The sequence below is a fragment of the Scophthalmus maximus genome, chromosome 13 (assembly GCF_022379125.1).
Source record: "Scophthalmus maximus strain ysfricsl-2021 chromosome 13, ASM2237912v1, whole genome shotgun sequence".
Taxonomy (NCBI): domain Eukaryota; kingdom Metazoa; phylum Chordata; class Actinopteri; order Pleuronectiformes; family Scophthalmidae; genus Scophthalmus; species Scophthalmus maximus.
In genome coordinates, this window is record NC_061527.1 from 3822816 (window position 1) to 3840389 (window position 17574).

The 17574-nt window shown below is 45.8% G+C and overlaps 2 protein-coding genes across 4 annotated transcripts in view; one reads left to right on the forward strand and one right to left on the reverse strand.

Annotated features, from left to right (window-relative positions):
• The window catches only part of fnbp1l (formin binding protein 1-like), a 40966-nt gene extending 37166 nt beyond the window's left edge, over positions 1–3800 (forward strand). The window contains exons 15-16 of one of the 2 annotated variants that reach the window (XM_035646605.2): positions 64–184; positions 2911–3800. In XM_035646605.2, coding sequence (XP_035502498.1) covers positions 64–184; positions 2911–2918 — 129 coding nt within the window. In that variant the 3' untranslated portion in view covers positions 2919–3800. Of the gene's footprint in view, positions 1–63 lie in introns of both variants that reach the window. The other variant, XM_035646604.2, reaches the window with a different exon arrangement.
• Positions 3801–7459: 3659 nt separating this feature from the next.
• Positions 7460–17574, reverse strand: part of bcar3 (BCAR3 adaptor protein, NSP family member) — a 59640-nt gene continuing 49525 nt past the window's right edge. For both annotated transcript variants that reach the window (XM_035646586.2, XM_035646587.2), the window contains 12 exons: positions 16146–16271; positions 15160–15276; positions 14823–15058; positions 13962–14062; positions 13474–13602; positions 13148–13369; positions 12425–13026; positions 11861–11976; positions 10814–10985; positions 10577–10688; positions 9230–9433; positions 7460–9143 (listed from right to left, as the gene is read on the reverse strand). In XM_035646586.2, coding sequence (XP_035502479.2) covers positions 8962–9143; positions 9230–9433; positions 10577–10688; positions 10814–10985; positions 11861–11976; positions 12425–13026; positions 13148–13369; positions 13474–13602; positions 13962–14062; positions 14823–15058; positions 15160–15276; positions 16146–16271 — 2319 coding nt within the window. In that variant the 3' untranslated portion in view covers positions 7460–8961. The remainder of the gene's footprint in view (positions 9144–9229; positions 9434–10576; positions 10689–10813; positions 10986–11860; positions 11977–12424; positions 13027–13147; positions 13370–13473; positions 13603–13961; positions 14063–14822; positions 15059–15159; positions 15277–16145; positions 16272–17574) is intronic.

Here is a 17574-nt window from a genome sequence, read left to right on the forward strand (position 1 = left end):
TGAACTATTTTCATATGTCATAATTAATAGCCTGTATTGAAAAGAGTACTCCGTCGCTCGCAGGTGCTGTACATCATCGAGGAGGACAAAGGCGACGGCTGGACGAGGGCGAGGAAGCAGAGCGGCGAGGAGGGCTACGTCCCCACCTCCTACGTAGAAATCACCATGGAGAAGAACAGCAAAGGTGCCGTCACCTACATCTGAAGCCACTCTGTCCTCTGTCATTCTCTCCATCCCTCCGCTCTCCCTTCCTCCACATCACACTACAAAAGGAAAAAAAAAAACACAGACTGCATCCGAACACACCGCATGGACGTTCACCTCTGTTCCCCCTTTTCCACGTTTCCATCCCGTCTGTTCGTCCCCTCGGGTCTCTCTCTCTCTAATCGTTCGTCCTCCTCGTGTGTGTGGAACTGTGTCCGAGGTGAGTGTCTGAGCGCAAAGACGGAAGAGGGGGGAGAAGCTGCTCAATGGAGTTTTAAGTGATGTTTATTTTGTGTTTGAGGCATTTCTCTGGGGGTGTGTGTGTGTGTGTGTGTGTGTGTGTGTGTGTGTGTGTGTGTGTGTGTGTGTGTGTGTGTGTGTGTGTGTGTGTGTGTGTGTGTGTGTGTGTGTGTGTGTGTGTGTGTGTGTGTGTGTGACCCTGCTGTTCTTGAGCCTCGTGTCGAGGCTGCACCGCATCTTGTCGATCAAAGTGTTTAAGATTGTTTTAATGTAATATATTAGGAGCAATTTATTTTTTGTTATTTTTACCCCCTCCTTTAATTATGGTCTGATTTTTAAGCTCTTTGGATTCGTGTGTCGACATAATTTGAAGCGGAAGATTTTATGTTCTTATTTCGGTTCTGATTGCAGTTTGTGTGTTTGTTTGCGTACGTGTTTTTTTTTCTGTGTCTTCAGTGCCATCACACTAAACGTGGCATCACACACTCGCAGAGGTTCGTCTGGTTTCATCCTCAGTGTGGTTTTATCCTCAGTGCAGTTTTTTTTCTTACAGGATCCAAATACAGAAAGAGAAGTTTTCACATTTTTACAACATGTTCAAGTCTTTTGAGATTCAGAGCAGAGCTGAAAACACCAACACCAACAATGTTTTCCTCCGATCTTTCCTTCCCTGTGTGTGGCTCTGAGGCTCATTCTCCCTGAGACGTAAATCTTTAAAAATGTATATTTCAGATTTTCTTTTAAATCTCTAATTTAAAAAAATAAATAGCTGAACTTCACAAAAACTGTGACAAACATTTGGTGATATTTTGAGGCAACTTTTCTAGCAACTTCGAACATGTATACTTCAAATTGCCAAATCCAAAATATACCAATAAAATAACAGAAAATATTCAAACCTTTTTAACCTTTCTATTGCTTAATTAATTATATGGTGATATGTTTATTTTCCATTTAGTTTATTTAAATTACACATTTTATTTTTGTTGAAAATTCAGTCAAAAAATTTAAGTTAAAATTCAGCATAAGTCAAAAAGTTTTTCAAATATTTTTACATGACTTGAATGGCAGTTCTCACAAATTTAATTTCTACCAAGAGAATTTAAATACAAAATAAATAAAACAATTTTGTAAGGTGTTCATTTTTTTGGGACAAAATAATGGAGCTCTTTGGCAAAAAGGAAAAAGATACATCAGCGTTTGGATAAACGGGTTATACTTGTTAGTAGGATAGATTGATTGTTGGTTTTGGTCTTTTCATGGCATTTGGAGTTGGATCATTCCAAGAATCTAAATCTACCCACTCGAGAATCATCTCCTGTGAAGACTGGTTCGAAAAAATATGTAAAAATAAGGCAAAGTATAGTATGAAAATGGTTTCAGTTGAGTTTCTTACAGGATTGTTATAATTCCAATTGACACATTATGTCTTTTATGTTTTCTTTCACTCATATGCTGGTTATTACTTGCTCATCGTTTGAGTCACTGATTAAAAGCAGCTCTGACACTCATAGTTTCCGTTGGCGTCCGTGATGATGTGAATCGGTGAAGCAGGTGTGTCGCAGTATCTGTGCCTGCTGAACATTATTCATATTAAAGTAAAGTATCATTGTCTCGTTACAGTGCAGAAGATTTAAATCTGAACGGAACAGTTCGATTTCTCACATTCACTCCGAATTAATGACGTACTGCATTCAAGTACCAGCCTGTTCAACTTTCATAAGCAGCATATAGACAGTTAGTAAATGGTCTATAACACAACGAGGTGGTTATGTAATGCAGAAATTAGTTTGTAAGTATTTGTAAACAAACTAACTCCTCACGTCCGACACTCGTAAGTGGAGGCTGCTGTATAAACGGATAATGAGAGATTTATATATAAGAGAAGAAGAAAGACCAAGCTAATAAAAGTGTTTTCTTATATCATAACTAACTATACACACTGTTTAATAATTGTTTTATTTACTGCTATTTAATTGCAAAACGTTTACCCGTCGTAGAGATGATTCCAAAACTTTCAAATCCATCTTTCTAATTATCAGTCTGTCGTTTGGTTCGAAGCGGAGTGAAACTATCTTCACAACTATGGGATGGATTTCAGTGAAGCGGTCGTCAGACGTCTGTTCTCCTTCAGTTTGTCTCTCAGATGAAATAAAGACAGGGAGGAGGAAGAGTATGAGGAGGAAGAGGGTCCCAGCAGCTCCGACCCCTAATGACACAAACAGACAGAATCTGCAGGGATCTTAAAATGTTGCGGAATTTCTTTCTTTCTTTCTTTTTCCGATTTTGGATTCTGTTTTTTTTTTTTCCTGATGGAAAACCTGAGGTCTTCTCTTCCAGATTCAAACCGTCTTTTACTCTGTGACTCTTGTTAAAACACAAACCTCTGTTCTCTTATTTCTTTTTTAGAAATGTGTTGTATGTATGTGTTATAGTAACTGGCCCCTCTCCTCCATGTGACTGCAGGTTCCTGAGGGCTGCAGGGTGGCCGGGCGATTTGATTGGCTGGTGGAGGGCTCACGCTGATTTGCTGATTATTGGTGGTGCGGGCACAAAGAGGAAGAGAGAGAGAGAGAAATAGATGAGGGGCGAGAGAGAGAGGTAGAGAGGTTAAGTGGGAGGGGGAGGCAGGTTTTGCACGTCTGCATGCTTCACATATCCACGATTGGCTGTTGGGGGTTAAGAGAGGAAGGAGGGAGGGAGGGATGAAACAGGGTCAATTAATCAGAGGAGGGAAAAATCCAGAGCTTCTTCTCTGTGGGCTGAAACGTTCAAGGATTATCTTTTGTTCTTCTTATAGACACATCCTCACCTGTGGCGTTACATGTTGACGCCACTGATCGGGATGTGGCTAAACAGTCACATGACGTGCATGTGCTCCTGAAGGTTTCAGCTCACGGAGAGAAGTCCAATAACAACCTCACGTCCTTCTGCAGAACTCTAATGAGGCTCAGTGGCAATTTTTCTCAAGCCTTAACTTTTATTAACCGCTTGCCTCGGGTACGTTTCAGTCATTCTTTTCTCTGTGGGAGCTGGCCAAAGTGTTGCAGGAAGTGGCCACCATCAGAGTGGATTCTCTTGCACTTAAAATGATACATAAAGTGGTATTCTGACAAGAAACCGTGATCACCAGGTCCACTTGTTTAAGTGGAGCTGTTGATGTCATCAGCTCCGTGGGCGCACGCTTCGATAAACACAGAGTAAATCGACCTGGTGACGAGAATTTGATGTCAAACACTCAGTTTGTGTCTGTGGACCTTTCCTTTCCTTCAATTGTCCAAATATGTTCTGACCAATCCCTCACTTTTCTCCTCCCAACACTTTTATTCCAGCTCCTGGTGCGAGAAAAAAACAAACAGTTTTACTCAGAATTACTTTCAGGGGTCACAGCATTCGCTGCCACTAACAACATCAGTGCTGCAACTCACTCCTGTCGTCATCGTCTTTTTTTGAATCTGTGCTCTGTTGGTGATGTCTGCCTGCCTGAGCCACTCTGCTCCTCATGCCTGCCCTCACCCCTCATACAGTCGCATGTCATTGTCTACCAAAACATGTATCAGGTGACTTACACTGCAACTTTGTTAACTGTGTGTGTGTGTGTGTGTGTGTGTTGAATGTTCGGATGCCTTATCGTCGCGATGTTGTCATTGACTTGTGGGGCATGAGTATGATTTCATGTATGTTTGTTTTAATGTTTCCCAAACAGCAGCTGGGTAAAATAGATAGCAGATAGCAGGACTATCAGGTGGCAACAGGACCTCTCGTCTCCTCCTCTCTTCGTCCTCTCCTCTTTTCCCACCTTTTCCTCTCCTCTTCCCTCGGTTGTAATTCCACCAGCCGACCAGCAGGCGGCGGCCTTTCTTCACCGAAAAACCTGGACTGGGCCACTTTTATTAACAACCAAACAAGAAATAAACGAGGAGCTCCGTCCGTCGTCGTTGCAGGTCAGACTCTGCCTTAAAACTTCACGTTGTTTTGTTTTTTTTGCTGTGGAGGGATTTTTTTCTCCCCCCCCCCCCCCCCCCCCCCCCCCCCCCCCCCCCCCCCCCCCCCACGCGTATCCACATATCTGGATGTGTCTGCTCTTCCACCTGACTACATCTCCCATCATGCACCTGGGCTCCACGAGGGGACTCGGCTGCGTCTACAGGAAAAGTGTTTCCCCCATTTAATCGGTTGTATTTGTGATTGTGACGACACTCACGCACGTATCCACAACGTGAACACAGGTATGGGACGCCAACAAGGTCAATATTGTCCATTTGGCTTTCCGTACATGTTGGGGTGTAAAATGTGTGTTAACGTGCGTGACGTTAGTTTTTAACCATTGAATGATTTGTACATATTAACATCTCTGTCATGCTGAATGTGTTTCCATGGTGATTGTTTTTTTTAGGTTTGTTTGATTGATTGATTGACACTCTTCATGAGACAAAAAGGTTTTGAATCAAACCGATGCACTTTGCCCTTAAAATACCACAGCATATGAATCTGATTATTAATGAGCGAGTGAATAAATAAATAAATGAATGAACGAACGAACGAATGACTGAAGGTCTGTGTCGTCCGCCGGGACAGCTGTGATCTTTTTGAATGACCACTGTGTAGCAGCGAGAAACAAAACAAAAAAAATCAATAATTTTCTCTCGAATGGTTTTTATACAAATTTTTGTAGGAAAATCAAACTGACTTCTTTTGCATGATTTTTCCAAGTTCTTTGACTCCATCCGTCGCTCCGGTGATATTTTTTTTTTAACCACTTCCTGTATGTGTTCAATAGATTTAACAATATCACACAAGTTCGACTTCGCTTTGATGCTATTTAAGACAAAAAATGCCACTAACAACGATTCTCACGTCGAGGCGTCGGAGCAGCAGGAGGCCGACGCCCCGAGCTGTCGTCTGTGTTTCTTCCATGAAGCTGTGAAATGTACAGAAAGATGCTGTAGATGATGATGATGATGATGATGATGTTACTTGAACTTTACCCCGGACTCCACATTTCCTCTACGATCTGTGACCATCAATGTGTTAGACGTTTAAGCAGTTTTAGCATTTCAGCAGCGAGACACTAATAAAAACAGCATCAGAGGCTGAGATGTCCTCACTTTTTAGTCCCCGATACGTCTCGAATTCAAACTTAACAGCGTCTTTATCACATCCTCCTCGTTAAAATCATTTGGCTGATTTTGGATTTCATTTTTTCGGGGGAAGCAAAATGTCGCAGTTTCATTAGTTTAGATCCATCAGTGCTTTTTGTTTTGTGTACACATCTGATATCACGTAGGTTCTCCAGCTAACCATTTCTTTTTATTATCAATTCATCTGTCCATTTTTTTTTATCATTATTACCGTCTATAAAATGCCAGAAATATAATTTCCCCAGAGCCGAGGGATTTTCATTATTGGTTTATTAGTTTTACAAATTTTTTAAGTCTATAAAAAAATTATGAATTATGCCTATTAAAAACTTTAATAGAGCCCAAGTCAATGTCTTCCTGTCCAAAACCCAAAAAATGTTCAGTAAACGGTGAAACAACTTAGTGTTTGGTAACTTTTGCTTCATAACCAATAAAAAAAAAATAGATACATTATTTCAGCGCTAAAAAACAATACTCTGCTTCTTATTGTAACTTTAAACGAACACTTTATTTTGCCGTCCCCTGAACTCTGTATATCGTTCAAACTGTAAAGACAGTTCACTCTCAAGTGAACTGTCCCTTTAATCGAAGCTGTGCGAGGTCGTTGGTGCAAAAATTACCAAATAAACAGTGGATTTTTAAAAACCATTATTCTTGCTATAATAACACTGAGCTGCGCATTATAACAGCCGCTGTGCTTTAACCCTGAATATTATGCAGAAATACCTAAAAAATTAAATCCATCGAGATGATGCGTTTGCAGATAATATTCCTGTACAAAACATTTCTTTAGTGAAACCTGCCAAGCTACTGTGAGCAAGGTGCTGTCCATCATCCAGCGAAAACAAAACAACAGACGTGTTGTCAGATCCTCTGATTGTCATCGTGTCCTGTGGAAACGTCTACTTTACATCCTTTTTTAAAAAAATATCTATCTTCATATATTTCGGCATCAACACAAATATTTCGAGTCCATCAAATCAGCAGCGGGTCCATGGGCGTCGTACGGGACACCAACATGTCGAATCAATGTAAATCTCTGTTTTTTTAACCATGCTGTTTGTATATGTTTTAATAACCAATGGCAGTACTTCTTTCCATATTTTGTCGTGCACATGTTTTTACTTTGAATGTTGTCGGACACTTTGTGAACAAAATGCTCTTTTTGTTTTTCTTCTTCTTCTTCCGAGATATTGTTCTAATAAAATAAGCAGCAATGAAAGTAGATTTGTTTCTGTCTGTTTCTCAAACACTGTGTGTGTGTGTGTGTGTGTGTGTGTGTGTGTGTGTGTATATATATATATATATATATATATATGTGTGTGTGTGTTTTTATATTGTGATGATGCCATTTCATAATGATGTCATCATGATGTCATTTCCACTGTATGATGACGAATGAGTGATAATCCAATAAGATGCAGGTTGCAAATGTTAATGCATTACTACATTAAATTACCTCTTTTTCTGACCTCAGTGACGTCGTGATGATATAATCCCTACAATATCATAATAACAATATTTTTCGATTTATACAAGCTTCATGTCGTGTCTTCATGTACCTTGAAAAATGTGTTTTCGAACTAAGCATGACTTCACTTGTCATATGACAACATACAGTATGGTGTGGAATCATTTTCTCATCAATATAAGCTTCTGACTATTTTTCTCAACCTTGACCTTTGATCAATCAGCTCCAAAATTTCTGGAGATAACCTCTCAAGTAATATTCCCATGTGTGTGTATTTCGTTCACACACACACACACACACACACACACACACGAGAATATGACATGACAATAATCAGAAAAAAAGTTGTTAGAAAATCAAAAAACAGTGTGATTTCAATTTTCTTTTACACAGTGAGTCGACCTCCACAGATGAGATCATAAATCTCATTTATTAAATCTTAACCTCCTTAGTTCATAATAATATAAACATTAGAATTCAATAACAGTTTTTTTTACAATCAGACTTCCGCAGAAAATATGTACAGTCTATTATTAACATGCTAACGCTCCAAATATTTACAGTCTCACGCTATTCACATGTTGAGTTTTTTTTAAATCAGATCTCGGGGGAGTTATGGAAAAAGTCATATTTTGAAATTCCTCAGATATTTGTGTGTAACTACAAATTCATACGGGGAAAAAATAATAAAAACATTTGTAGTAATGTTTTCACATGTACAGAAAGTTTGGATTTTTATTTTCTGCTCCAGTGTAAATGAAGAAAAGGAGATTCTCTTTGTCATCGCCGACTCAAAGCAAAATGCTTCACTACTAATATTAAAAATGCGTTTTAATCTCATTATTCTCCCCGCTTGTTAAACCAGCAACAAACTGATCGGGAGTTTCTGTTGGTTTTTTTTTTATCTTTGTGTCACAAAGATAAATGCAGCCGACGTTGATGTTCTCCAGATGTGAAGAGTTTAACATTAGTGTATATCCATCAAGACTTTACGCACAGGTGTTGACTTTGTACTGTAGCTATATTCCTCATCTCTCTCTCGTTCTGCTTTTATTAACTGTTTTATTTCTATTTATTTTTCTGGGTTAAACTTGACTCTCCTTCTTCTTCTTCTTCAAAGATGTAGATTCATTGGCTGTTTGCCTCCTTTTTTCTTGTCAAAGAAATCAATTTTCTATTAACTGGGATGTCAGAGGAAAACTAGTTATTTGCCAATCAGAGTCTCTCTAACACAAATATTGCTTCTTTAAGAACTATCATTGTTTTGTTTTTCATCACCACAACACTGAGGAATCACGTGACCTCGTCCTTCACCATAATCAAGGTGAGTAAAGATTTACATATCATTAAATATCATGGGACACAACTGTGTTTACTGTGTTTTATGATAAACATACAGGTGTTCGTGTTGAATATCAATAACACCAGTGGCTCCTCCGAACCTGCAGGTAGCTGTACGGCTGCTCGTCGGCCCTAGATCAGGAAACCAGATGTGTCGCTCTGACGAAAGCTCGCTGACCGAAAAACGTGTCGGCGAGTTACAGAAATGTACAGAAAGCGTTCTCGCCTTTTTCTAAAGTAATCTTCATATCCATTAAAGGGGGAATATGAGGCCTGTGGGAAACACTTGAGACCCGACGGCCGTTGCGGTGATTTGCTTTGTACGGTGGAATCAGGAGACTGGGCCCTTTCAGACAGTTTATAATTCATCACGGTTGTGTGAACATTGAGTCCAGTAAAAACCAAAACACGACCGGAGCAGCGGCGCGGGGGCCCGACGCCTCCCACGGGTTGGACGATGTGCTTGAGAAAGGTTCATTGATTCATTTAAAAAAAAGAAAACTCTGGAGAGAAGCAGGTATTCATCTGGATGAATTAGACGAAGAGGCATTCGAAAGGCCGCAGTCAGATCAACGTTTGAGTTTTGGGCGGCGGCGGCTCCAGTTTCCGGGACAACGCGGTGAGGATGAGGTTGAACTTGCTGAAGCGATCCGATTGGTTGACCGAAGCCCCGCGGCTTCCCCACAGCAGCCGCAGGTGAAAGTCCGTCTTAAACACCTCCAGCAGGTCGTCGTCCGTCTGGAACCCTGAACACGGGAACCAAGAAAAACTTTACGAAGTCTGAAAAAACAAAATGTAACGTACAGTTGAATTAACTCTGTCGTGTTTGTACCTTGCACGACCGCCTGTGCGTTGGCGGTGAAGCGCTGCGCGTTGTGTGCGACGTCGCGCGCGGCCTCCAGGTGGCGCAGCATGATGTCGCAGCCCTGGTCGCTGGTCTCCCAGAGCTCCGCCCCCTCGGGCGCGACCGACGGACGCTCCATCAGCGTGAGGAGCGGCAGCAGGAGGGGCACGCAGACCACGGCAGGGGGCGAGGCTGGAGGAGGAGGAAGAGGAGGAAGAGGAGGAGGAGAGGAGGAGGAGGAAGAGGAGGAGAGTAGGTGGAGGAGGAGGAAGAGGAGGAGGAGGAAGAGGAAGAGGAGGAGAGTAGGAGGAGGAGGAGGAAGAAGAGGAGGAGGAAGAGGAGGAGAGTAGGTGGAGGAGGAGGAAGAGGAGGAGGAGGAAGAGGAGGAGGAAGAGGAGGAGAGTAGGAGGAGGAGGAGGAGGAAGAGGAGGAGGAGAGTAGGTGGAGGAGGAGGAGGAGGAAGAGGAGGAAGAGGAGGAGGAGAGTAGGTGGAGGAGGAGGAGGAGGAAGAGGAGGATGAGGAGGAGGAGAGTAGGAGGAGGAGGAGGAGGAAGAGGAGGAAGAGGAGAGTAGGTGGAGGAGGAGGAGGAGGAGGAGGAAGAGGAGGAGGAGAGTAGGTGGAGGAGGAGGAAGAGGAGGAAGAGGAGGAGGAGAGTAGGTGGAGGAGGAGGAAGAGGAGGAAGAGGAGGAGGAGAGTAGGTGGAGGAGGAGGAAGAGGAGGAAGAGGAGGAGGAGAGTAGGTGGAGGAGGAGGAGGACGAAGAGGAGGAGGAAGAGGAGGAGGAGAGGAGGAAGAGGAGGAGGAAGAGGAGGAGGAGGACGAGGAGGAGGAAGAGGAGTTGGAGGAGGAGGAGGAGGAGGAGGAGGAGGAGGAGGAGGAGGAAGGTCAGTGTAGCTCTATAGATAAAGTTGTTTTTCTTCCATTTTTCAGAAACTGTAACTGTAAAACAAGTTTTGTTGTTTTCTTGATTTCATCCGGAAATGTTCAGGACAAGAAAGAAATATCAAGGGAACAGCAAATTGTTCTGTGGTCGCCAAGATTTAAAATCTAAGATTTGGGAATATGAGAATAATCATCTCGTTTTAAAAGTTCACCAGAAGAGAGGCTGAGAGACCTCAGAGTACGTTTGTGGTACATCCCATCACAGGTGCGTAAATCTGCGTATGGATAAAACTTCAAATAAATCAACAGATACGTGTAAAATATGAGACTTTTAAAAGTTAATTTTGTTGATTTGATGCTTTTGTGTTGTGGTGAAGTTCAGATGTGAAGATGTGTGTGTGTGTGTGTGTGTGTGTGTGTGTGTGTGTGTGTGTGTGCGTGTGTGTTTAGTACCTGTGCCCTCATACAGGTTCTTGTAGAAAGGTTTGAGTGTTTTCTCGTAGCTGATGGCGGTCTGCGTGTAGTTCCGCCGCAGAGTCGTCCACGTTTCCTCCAAACGGCTGATCTGCTCATCACAGAACAGAAACGCTCTCAACGTTAGAGAACTTATATAAGTTCTATATATATAGATATATATATATATCTATATATATATTTCTGTGTGGGAGTTTGTGTCTGTGTGTGTTCCACCTGCGGCAGGTCCAGGGCTTTCATCAGCGCCGTGAGGGCGAACAGGTCGCCCACCGTGTCCTTCAGCTCCACGGCGACGAGGATGATGCGGTTCAACGTGGACGCCCGCTCCTCCACGCTGCCGGTACACCCCAGGATGTCCACGGCGACGCCTATCGCCATGGTGTGGTGTCTGGGAGAGAGAGAGAGCGACAGAGAGAGGGGGGGTGGGGGTTATCTTCACCACGGGACACGGACACAATGAGTCAGCACCTAGTGAATCACTGCTGCGGTCACCAGCGCCAGTTAAACCGGTCCAAACCGGTTCACCACACTCTCAGGGCGCTGCTCCTTAAAAATAAATGATGAGCGACTTGTTCGGTTTAATCTCTTTCTTCTGCAGCAGCTGGGTTTTGGCACGACTCTGCATATGAGAGCATTTCAGAAAATGGCGAACTGTCCCTTTACGTGTCGACCGAGAGGACCAGGGTGTGACCATGGTAACAGAAACACGAGCGTTGGTTTGGGCCCCCGGTCCGGACTTTCAGGTGAGACAACGTCCGGATCAAACCGTGGTTCGGTTTGAGCGCGGCGTGAAAACCCTTCTTCTTCTTTGGGGGATGGTTCGGACCCAATTTTGGAAAGTTCAGACGGCAATAAACAACAGAAGAAGAAATAGAAGAGAGAAAGAAGAAAATGTCACCAGACACACGCCCGCCCACAAACCAATCCAAGTCAAGTACAGGTAGACGCGGGCCACGCAGGGGATGACGGCAGGAAGTACACGCGTCACAAACGATCCATGAATTGCCACGTGAATCCAAAATGAACTGGATCAAACTCCCTCAGGTGTGTAATTCATCTTTTTTGGGGAGAATTAAACACTCATTAGTGTCAGTCACAGTAGACGCTACTAAAAAGTTCAGAAGTTATGATTCATCCTCTCATTTTGTGTCCACGACGAAGCGTCCCTGTGTGTGTGTGTGTGTGTGTGTGTGTGCGTGTGTGCGTGTGTGTGCGTGTGTGCGTGTGTGTGCGTGTGTGTGTGTGTGTGTGTGTGATGTGTACCTTTCCATGAGGTCCAGCCTCAGCTGACGGCCGTGCGGCAGCGTCACCAGCTCCAGGCCGGAGGACACGCCCATCTGACCTTTGAGACCCGGAGTCACTCCGAGTATCCTGGCAACCTGCGGAACGAAAAAAGTAAACCCCCAGGGGATTTTGATCACATTTTGTTCCATAAATCTTCCTCTGGTGTGTGTGTGTGTGTGTGTGTACGAGTGTCTCTCCTGCGTCATGAGGACCATTTTATCGCAGCAGTAATCAAATTTGCAGCAGCGCAAACACACACGGGTGTGTGTGTGTGTGTGTGTGTGTGTGTGTGGGGGGGGGGGTGTTTGTGTATGATATGGCAGTAAACAGGATCATTGCCAAATCACACACACACAAATCCCTCAGAGTGTGAGATGGATAATCTCGGTACCTCTGCATGATTTTCTAAAAAACCCCAAAACAAACTGTATAATAATTTTCAAATGAAAGTTTATTGATCAGTTGTAAGTTCTGTGCTGCCAGGTTGTGTCTTGAGAGAGAGAGTGTGTGTGTGTGTGTGTGTGTGTGTGTGTGTGTGTGGACCTGGCAGTCGGCGACCAGCAGGTGCCTTGCGATGCTGTGGTGGTCGTGGCCGAGCAGCAGCTCCTTCGCTCTCTTCAGCACCGCCATCTCCAGCGGTTTGTTCTCCGGCGGCAGGAGTCGAGACCCGAACTCCGCCGGCCGGAACATCGACTCGGTCTCGACGAGCGGCCGCTGGAAGCCGCTCCGCCCTCTGGCCCTCCTCCTCCTCTCGTCCTCCTCCCTCCTCGCGTCCTCCTCCTCCTCCTCGCTGGTGTTTTCCAGGGCAGCGATGGCGTGATGGTAGGAGCTCCTGTCCAGCCCCCTCCGCCCCCCCGCCTCCTCCCCGTCTCTCTCGCCCTCCCGCCGCAGCCGCTCCACGTGGCTGCCGGACGGCGGCGGCGGCCCGAAGGCGTCGTCCGCGACGGGGCTCGTCTCCTCCCACTGCGGCGGGCTGCAGCACCTCAGGTCCGCGGGGCTCGGCTGCGGCCACTCGGTGCGTCCCCCCGTCGCCTCGGGGTCGGGGTACCGGAGGGTCTCGGGGGGCGACAGTGCAGAAGTGGAGGAGCAGTGGGAGTCGAGCTGGTGGGGAAACTTCAGGGGCTTCACCGGAGGAACGGGAGGAGCTGCGGTCACACAAAATCACATCAACACACGGTATGGCCTACTTCCAGTCCCTTTGCACTTATTCATCTGTTTCTATGAAAGCATCAGTGACACGTATGGAGATATGACGGACATGGCTACCTCCTCCACCCCTCCACAAAGGAGAAGGGGTCTCCGCGCACGTGGGCTCCAGGGCGGGAGCAGCGAAGGCCGAGGAGGAGGCCGTGTGGTGGGAGGAGGCGCAGGGGGCGGGGGCCAGGGGCTGGAGGCAGGGGGAGCGAGGCAGCCGGGCCAGCGGCACCTTGCTGGGTTTGGGAGGCGGCCTGGGACACAGCTGGCTGTCGGAGCCCCGGATCGCCTGGCCTGCGGACGCACGCGGAAAACGCACAGCGGTTCACGACGGCGACTGAGCACTTGGTGCGAACAGTCGATACAATTCAATTCCCTCGTTCACTTCCTCTACCGACCTGCCGGGGGCTCCGCCGACCTCCGGGGGAAGGAGGGGCTCAGCAGCGGCTCGCTGCCCGTCCGGAACACCGGGGACTTGGGGCTGGAGAGCAGCGGGTCAGGAGGCTGCTGCTGCTGGGATTTGGATCCTGGAGGACGGGAGAGAGAGAGATACTGATGTTAACAGAGAGAAGGAGAATAAGGAGAAACGAAGGGATGCAGGTAAAGGAGAAGATGAGCGATGAACATGCGTTCAAAATAAAACAGAGACGAGTTCTCTCACTGATATCTCAGATTACATCACAGCAGCATATTTCATTATCTTTTATGTTGTATTGCTTTGAATTTTGTATTCGCATTCATTTGCTTTTACGCCATGTCGTCCGCTCATTGCTTCTCCCTTCTCATCAGTGTTATTCCCCCCTGAGTGTCCTGCGTCTGATCTAAGAGATGCTCTGCGAGCAAAGCGTGTTATTGTCACGATGGCCATTGTGGGATTCCTGCTCACCCAGAGGTAAGAAGCTCTCTGATTGGTGCGCCTTCAGCGGGCGCCGCCGCTCCTGCGCCTGGTTGAGACTCGCCGGTTGGCTGCCGCATCGGTCCTTCGGCCTGAGAGGAAGCAAACATGGCGAAGCAAAATCAGTCAACGCGCTCACACGTGAATGGAACTCGATCTTTACCCCCTACTTTTCTTCTCCATCTCTTTGCCCTCTCTCGCATTCCTCTTTTCCCGACTCCGTCTCTTTGCGCAGACGGATATTCGGACGCCGCGCGTCAGACTCTCTCACTTCTGTTCCTTCTCAGAGGAGTTATTTATACAGGACTTATGGTGCATATGGAACATGTAGTGTATATACAACCTACCGCCTGCAGGATGGGATGTGAAGCTCGGGGGGCTGTGGGATGAAGGCTTGAAAGCAGGAAGGGATTTAAAGGCTTGAACTAAGTGTGTGTGTGTGTGTGTGCGAACAAAGAGAGAGCGACTGAGTAAAAAGTGAGTCTCTGTTATTTTCTGACATATATGAACCCCCCCCCCCCCCCACACACACACACACCCACACACACACAAACACACACACACTTCACTCAAGAAAATTCCACTTGAAGGGTCTGAACCCCAGTCTCTATCAGACAGAGATGGAGACTCAGTCAAGTTGAAAAATTGAACAATAATTCAATCAAGCAGCGAATCATGTGTTGTGAATTAACAACCTCATCATGCGGTGCAGTGAAAAGTAAAAAGAAATAAATGACACAGTCGTACGTATAAATCTCTCCGGGGTAAACGTGCTCACCACCACTTATTAATCAGTGTGTGTGTGTGTGTGTGTGTGTGTGTGTGTGTGTGTGTGTGTTTCTGTGCACCGACCTCAGCTGGTTGCCTCGGCTCATCCCGTTGTCGTGGCAGCGCGTGCCGTCGTGCGCGGCGTGCGCGCCGTCGTGCGCGGCGTGTCCGTTGGTGATGTTGAGGCTCAGGCGCTTCTGGCTCCGCCTCTCCTGCGCCATGAGCGCGTCCCGGTGGGTGCTGGACAGGCCGTACTTCTCCTCCAGGCAGCGGAGCGGCAGGCCTCTGTTGACCGGCTGGAAGATGATGGCTCCCACCACCTGGACGCGGGGAAGACGAGCTACAGTCAGGGACTGAACTACAGCAAACACAGCGTGTGGGAAATTGGGGAGAAAAAAACCAACAACTTTCTGAAACTCACCTGTGAGACAGGTTTCCTGTTGCCGACGTAGAATCTGATAAGTGCCGGGACGTTGTCGAAGCCTTCTCTCTCCAGCCGGTACTCCACTCGGGAGTAGGCCTCGTTCAGCATCACTACCTGAGGAGGAGGAGGAGGAGACGACACACGACAGGTCGTTCAGGTGCAACAGCAACGAAAATCAGTCAAAAACAAGGCGCTCGCGACCTGGAAAATCGTACACTTGCCATCGGCGACTGTTCCTCAAGTTAAAGATCAAATATGAACTGAAGTTGAAGTGAAATTTAACGTGGTCTGTTTTAAGGGCTACTGAGAATTCAAGCTAAAATCCGCTCCGGTTGAAGGAGCTCCCAGATCGGAGCTTACACGCCACTAAACGATGGACTTGAATGTGTCAGATTATTGAACACATCTTTAATGTCATGGTTAAAAGAAGTCAGTGCAGAAACAAATAAAAAGCACGTAGTCGCTGAATCCGGAAAGTGAAAACCAAGGCGGACGCGCCTGAAAGCCTGTGTTCTCTGGAATGGCCAGCAGGGGGCGAAGTCGGCTTCTACAGAAGTCGATGAGAAAAATGGCTCCACGACTTCGCACTCGATTTACAGCGTCAGTAAAAGGTCTTCCTGGGGAGTTTATGGTCTCGACGTCACTCTTCACTTCCTCTGCAGTACAACATGATGTCCATTTTGTGATTGACAGCTGGTAACGTCCAACCGGTGCAGGCGTAGGTGTCGGTGGGACGTGCAGTGGACGAGCTCTCAGTCAGGTTTTCAAAAAACAGCAACTTGGCGCCGGACAAAAACAAAAGGCCAAAACTCGAGGCTTCACCACAACAGCTCAGAAAACCAACGGACGACGTGACGGCCGCTTACATCTTGGCAGTAAAGGTCAACGACAACAATCTGAGGGACGTTCAATTGGCCACGGCGAGAGGGTCTCCGACCCACGTGCAGGCGGATGATGGGATGACACCGCGGAGCGTTTCTCACCTTCTTGTTGATTTTAAAGTGCTGCGCTGCGTTTCGCCACTGGCAGGTCAGGACGTAACTCCCCGGGATGGACAGCGAGTCACGGATCAGGAAATCTCCGTCGCGCTGCACCAGGTTTTCTGCGACCTGAAACAACACGGAGGGGGTTGAATGTACACGCAGGCAGGCAGACGCGCGGCGTGTGTTTCCAGTCCACACAGAGATATTTAAAGCCTCACACGGTCACGCAGGTTCTTGCTCGTGGGACGGGGGCCGTCGCTTCTCGAAAACCTTTTACCAATTATGCATTATAGAGTATTTGTCAGGGAGCAAAACTCAGGTGGAGAGGCGACGTTACTGAGGCTGATTTAGGAAATGACATTGGTTCGTCTCAGCGCACGTACAGGAAGTCGAGCCGGAACAGTAAGACGATACATCGATTAGTCAATCGTCCAAAAAAAAAATTTAATTGACAACAGTTTCAAATGATGATGAATCTTTTTAAAGTTTCAAGTTCTCCAATGAGTGAATTTGATGACATTTAAAAAAAAAAATGCACGATGGTGAACTCAATATTTATTGATTTTGCACTGTTGCTTGGATGAAACAATCAATGTGAGAACTCACACACGTACTTCTGAGGAAATAATTATGAATTGATGAGGTGATGAAAAATCCTCTTAAAGTTTTAGATCTACGTGCAGACACGAGACTTTATAAAACTAACTTGTCGTGAACTAGGTGGTTGATCTGAGACTGAAACAAGAATATTCACTTCAAAACTGAGGCGCAACATTCACACGCACGAGGTTCAATTTCATTCATAATTAGAACTGTGACCTTTGAGTTTCTGCATCTTTTTATTTGCATTTCACTGTAGTTACATTGACTCTCTCTCTCTCTCTCTGCTCTACCACAAACAAACACACACTGAGCAAACACGCACACACACACACACACACACACACACACACACACACACAGACACACACTTTAATTAAGCTGGTGTTTGTTTAGTATATAATGGCAGTTTAGTTTAACCAAAGGAAGCAGCTTATTAAAAATGATTACATCTCAGAGCTGGGTCTCACAGGGAACACAAAATCTCTCTCTCTCTCTCTCTCTAAACACACACACACACACACACACACACACACACACACACACACACGCACACACACACATGCATTTATATATGTACACACATTCGCAAAGAGGCTTTTTTCACACTGACCTAATGTAACAACCTCAGCCTTGTAGCCCATGCCACTGTTTAAGCTCTAATCTTCCTGTATGCAGTGTGTGTGTGTGTGTGTGTGTGTGTGTGTGTGTGTATGTGTTTGTTTGTGTGTACGTGTGTGCAGCACAACAGTCTAATAATAGGTGATCTGGTTCAACAAGTTTGTAACCAGGCTTTTACTGGGAGGGACTCGTGTGTGAGTGTGTTTTT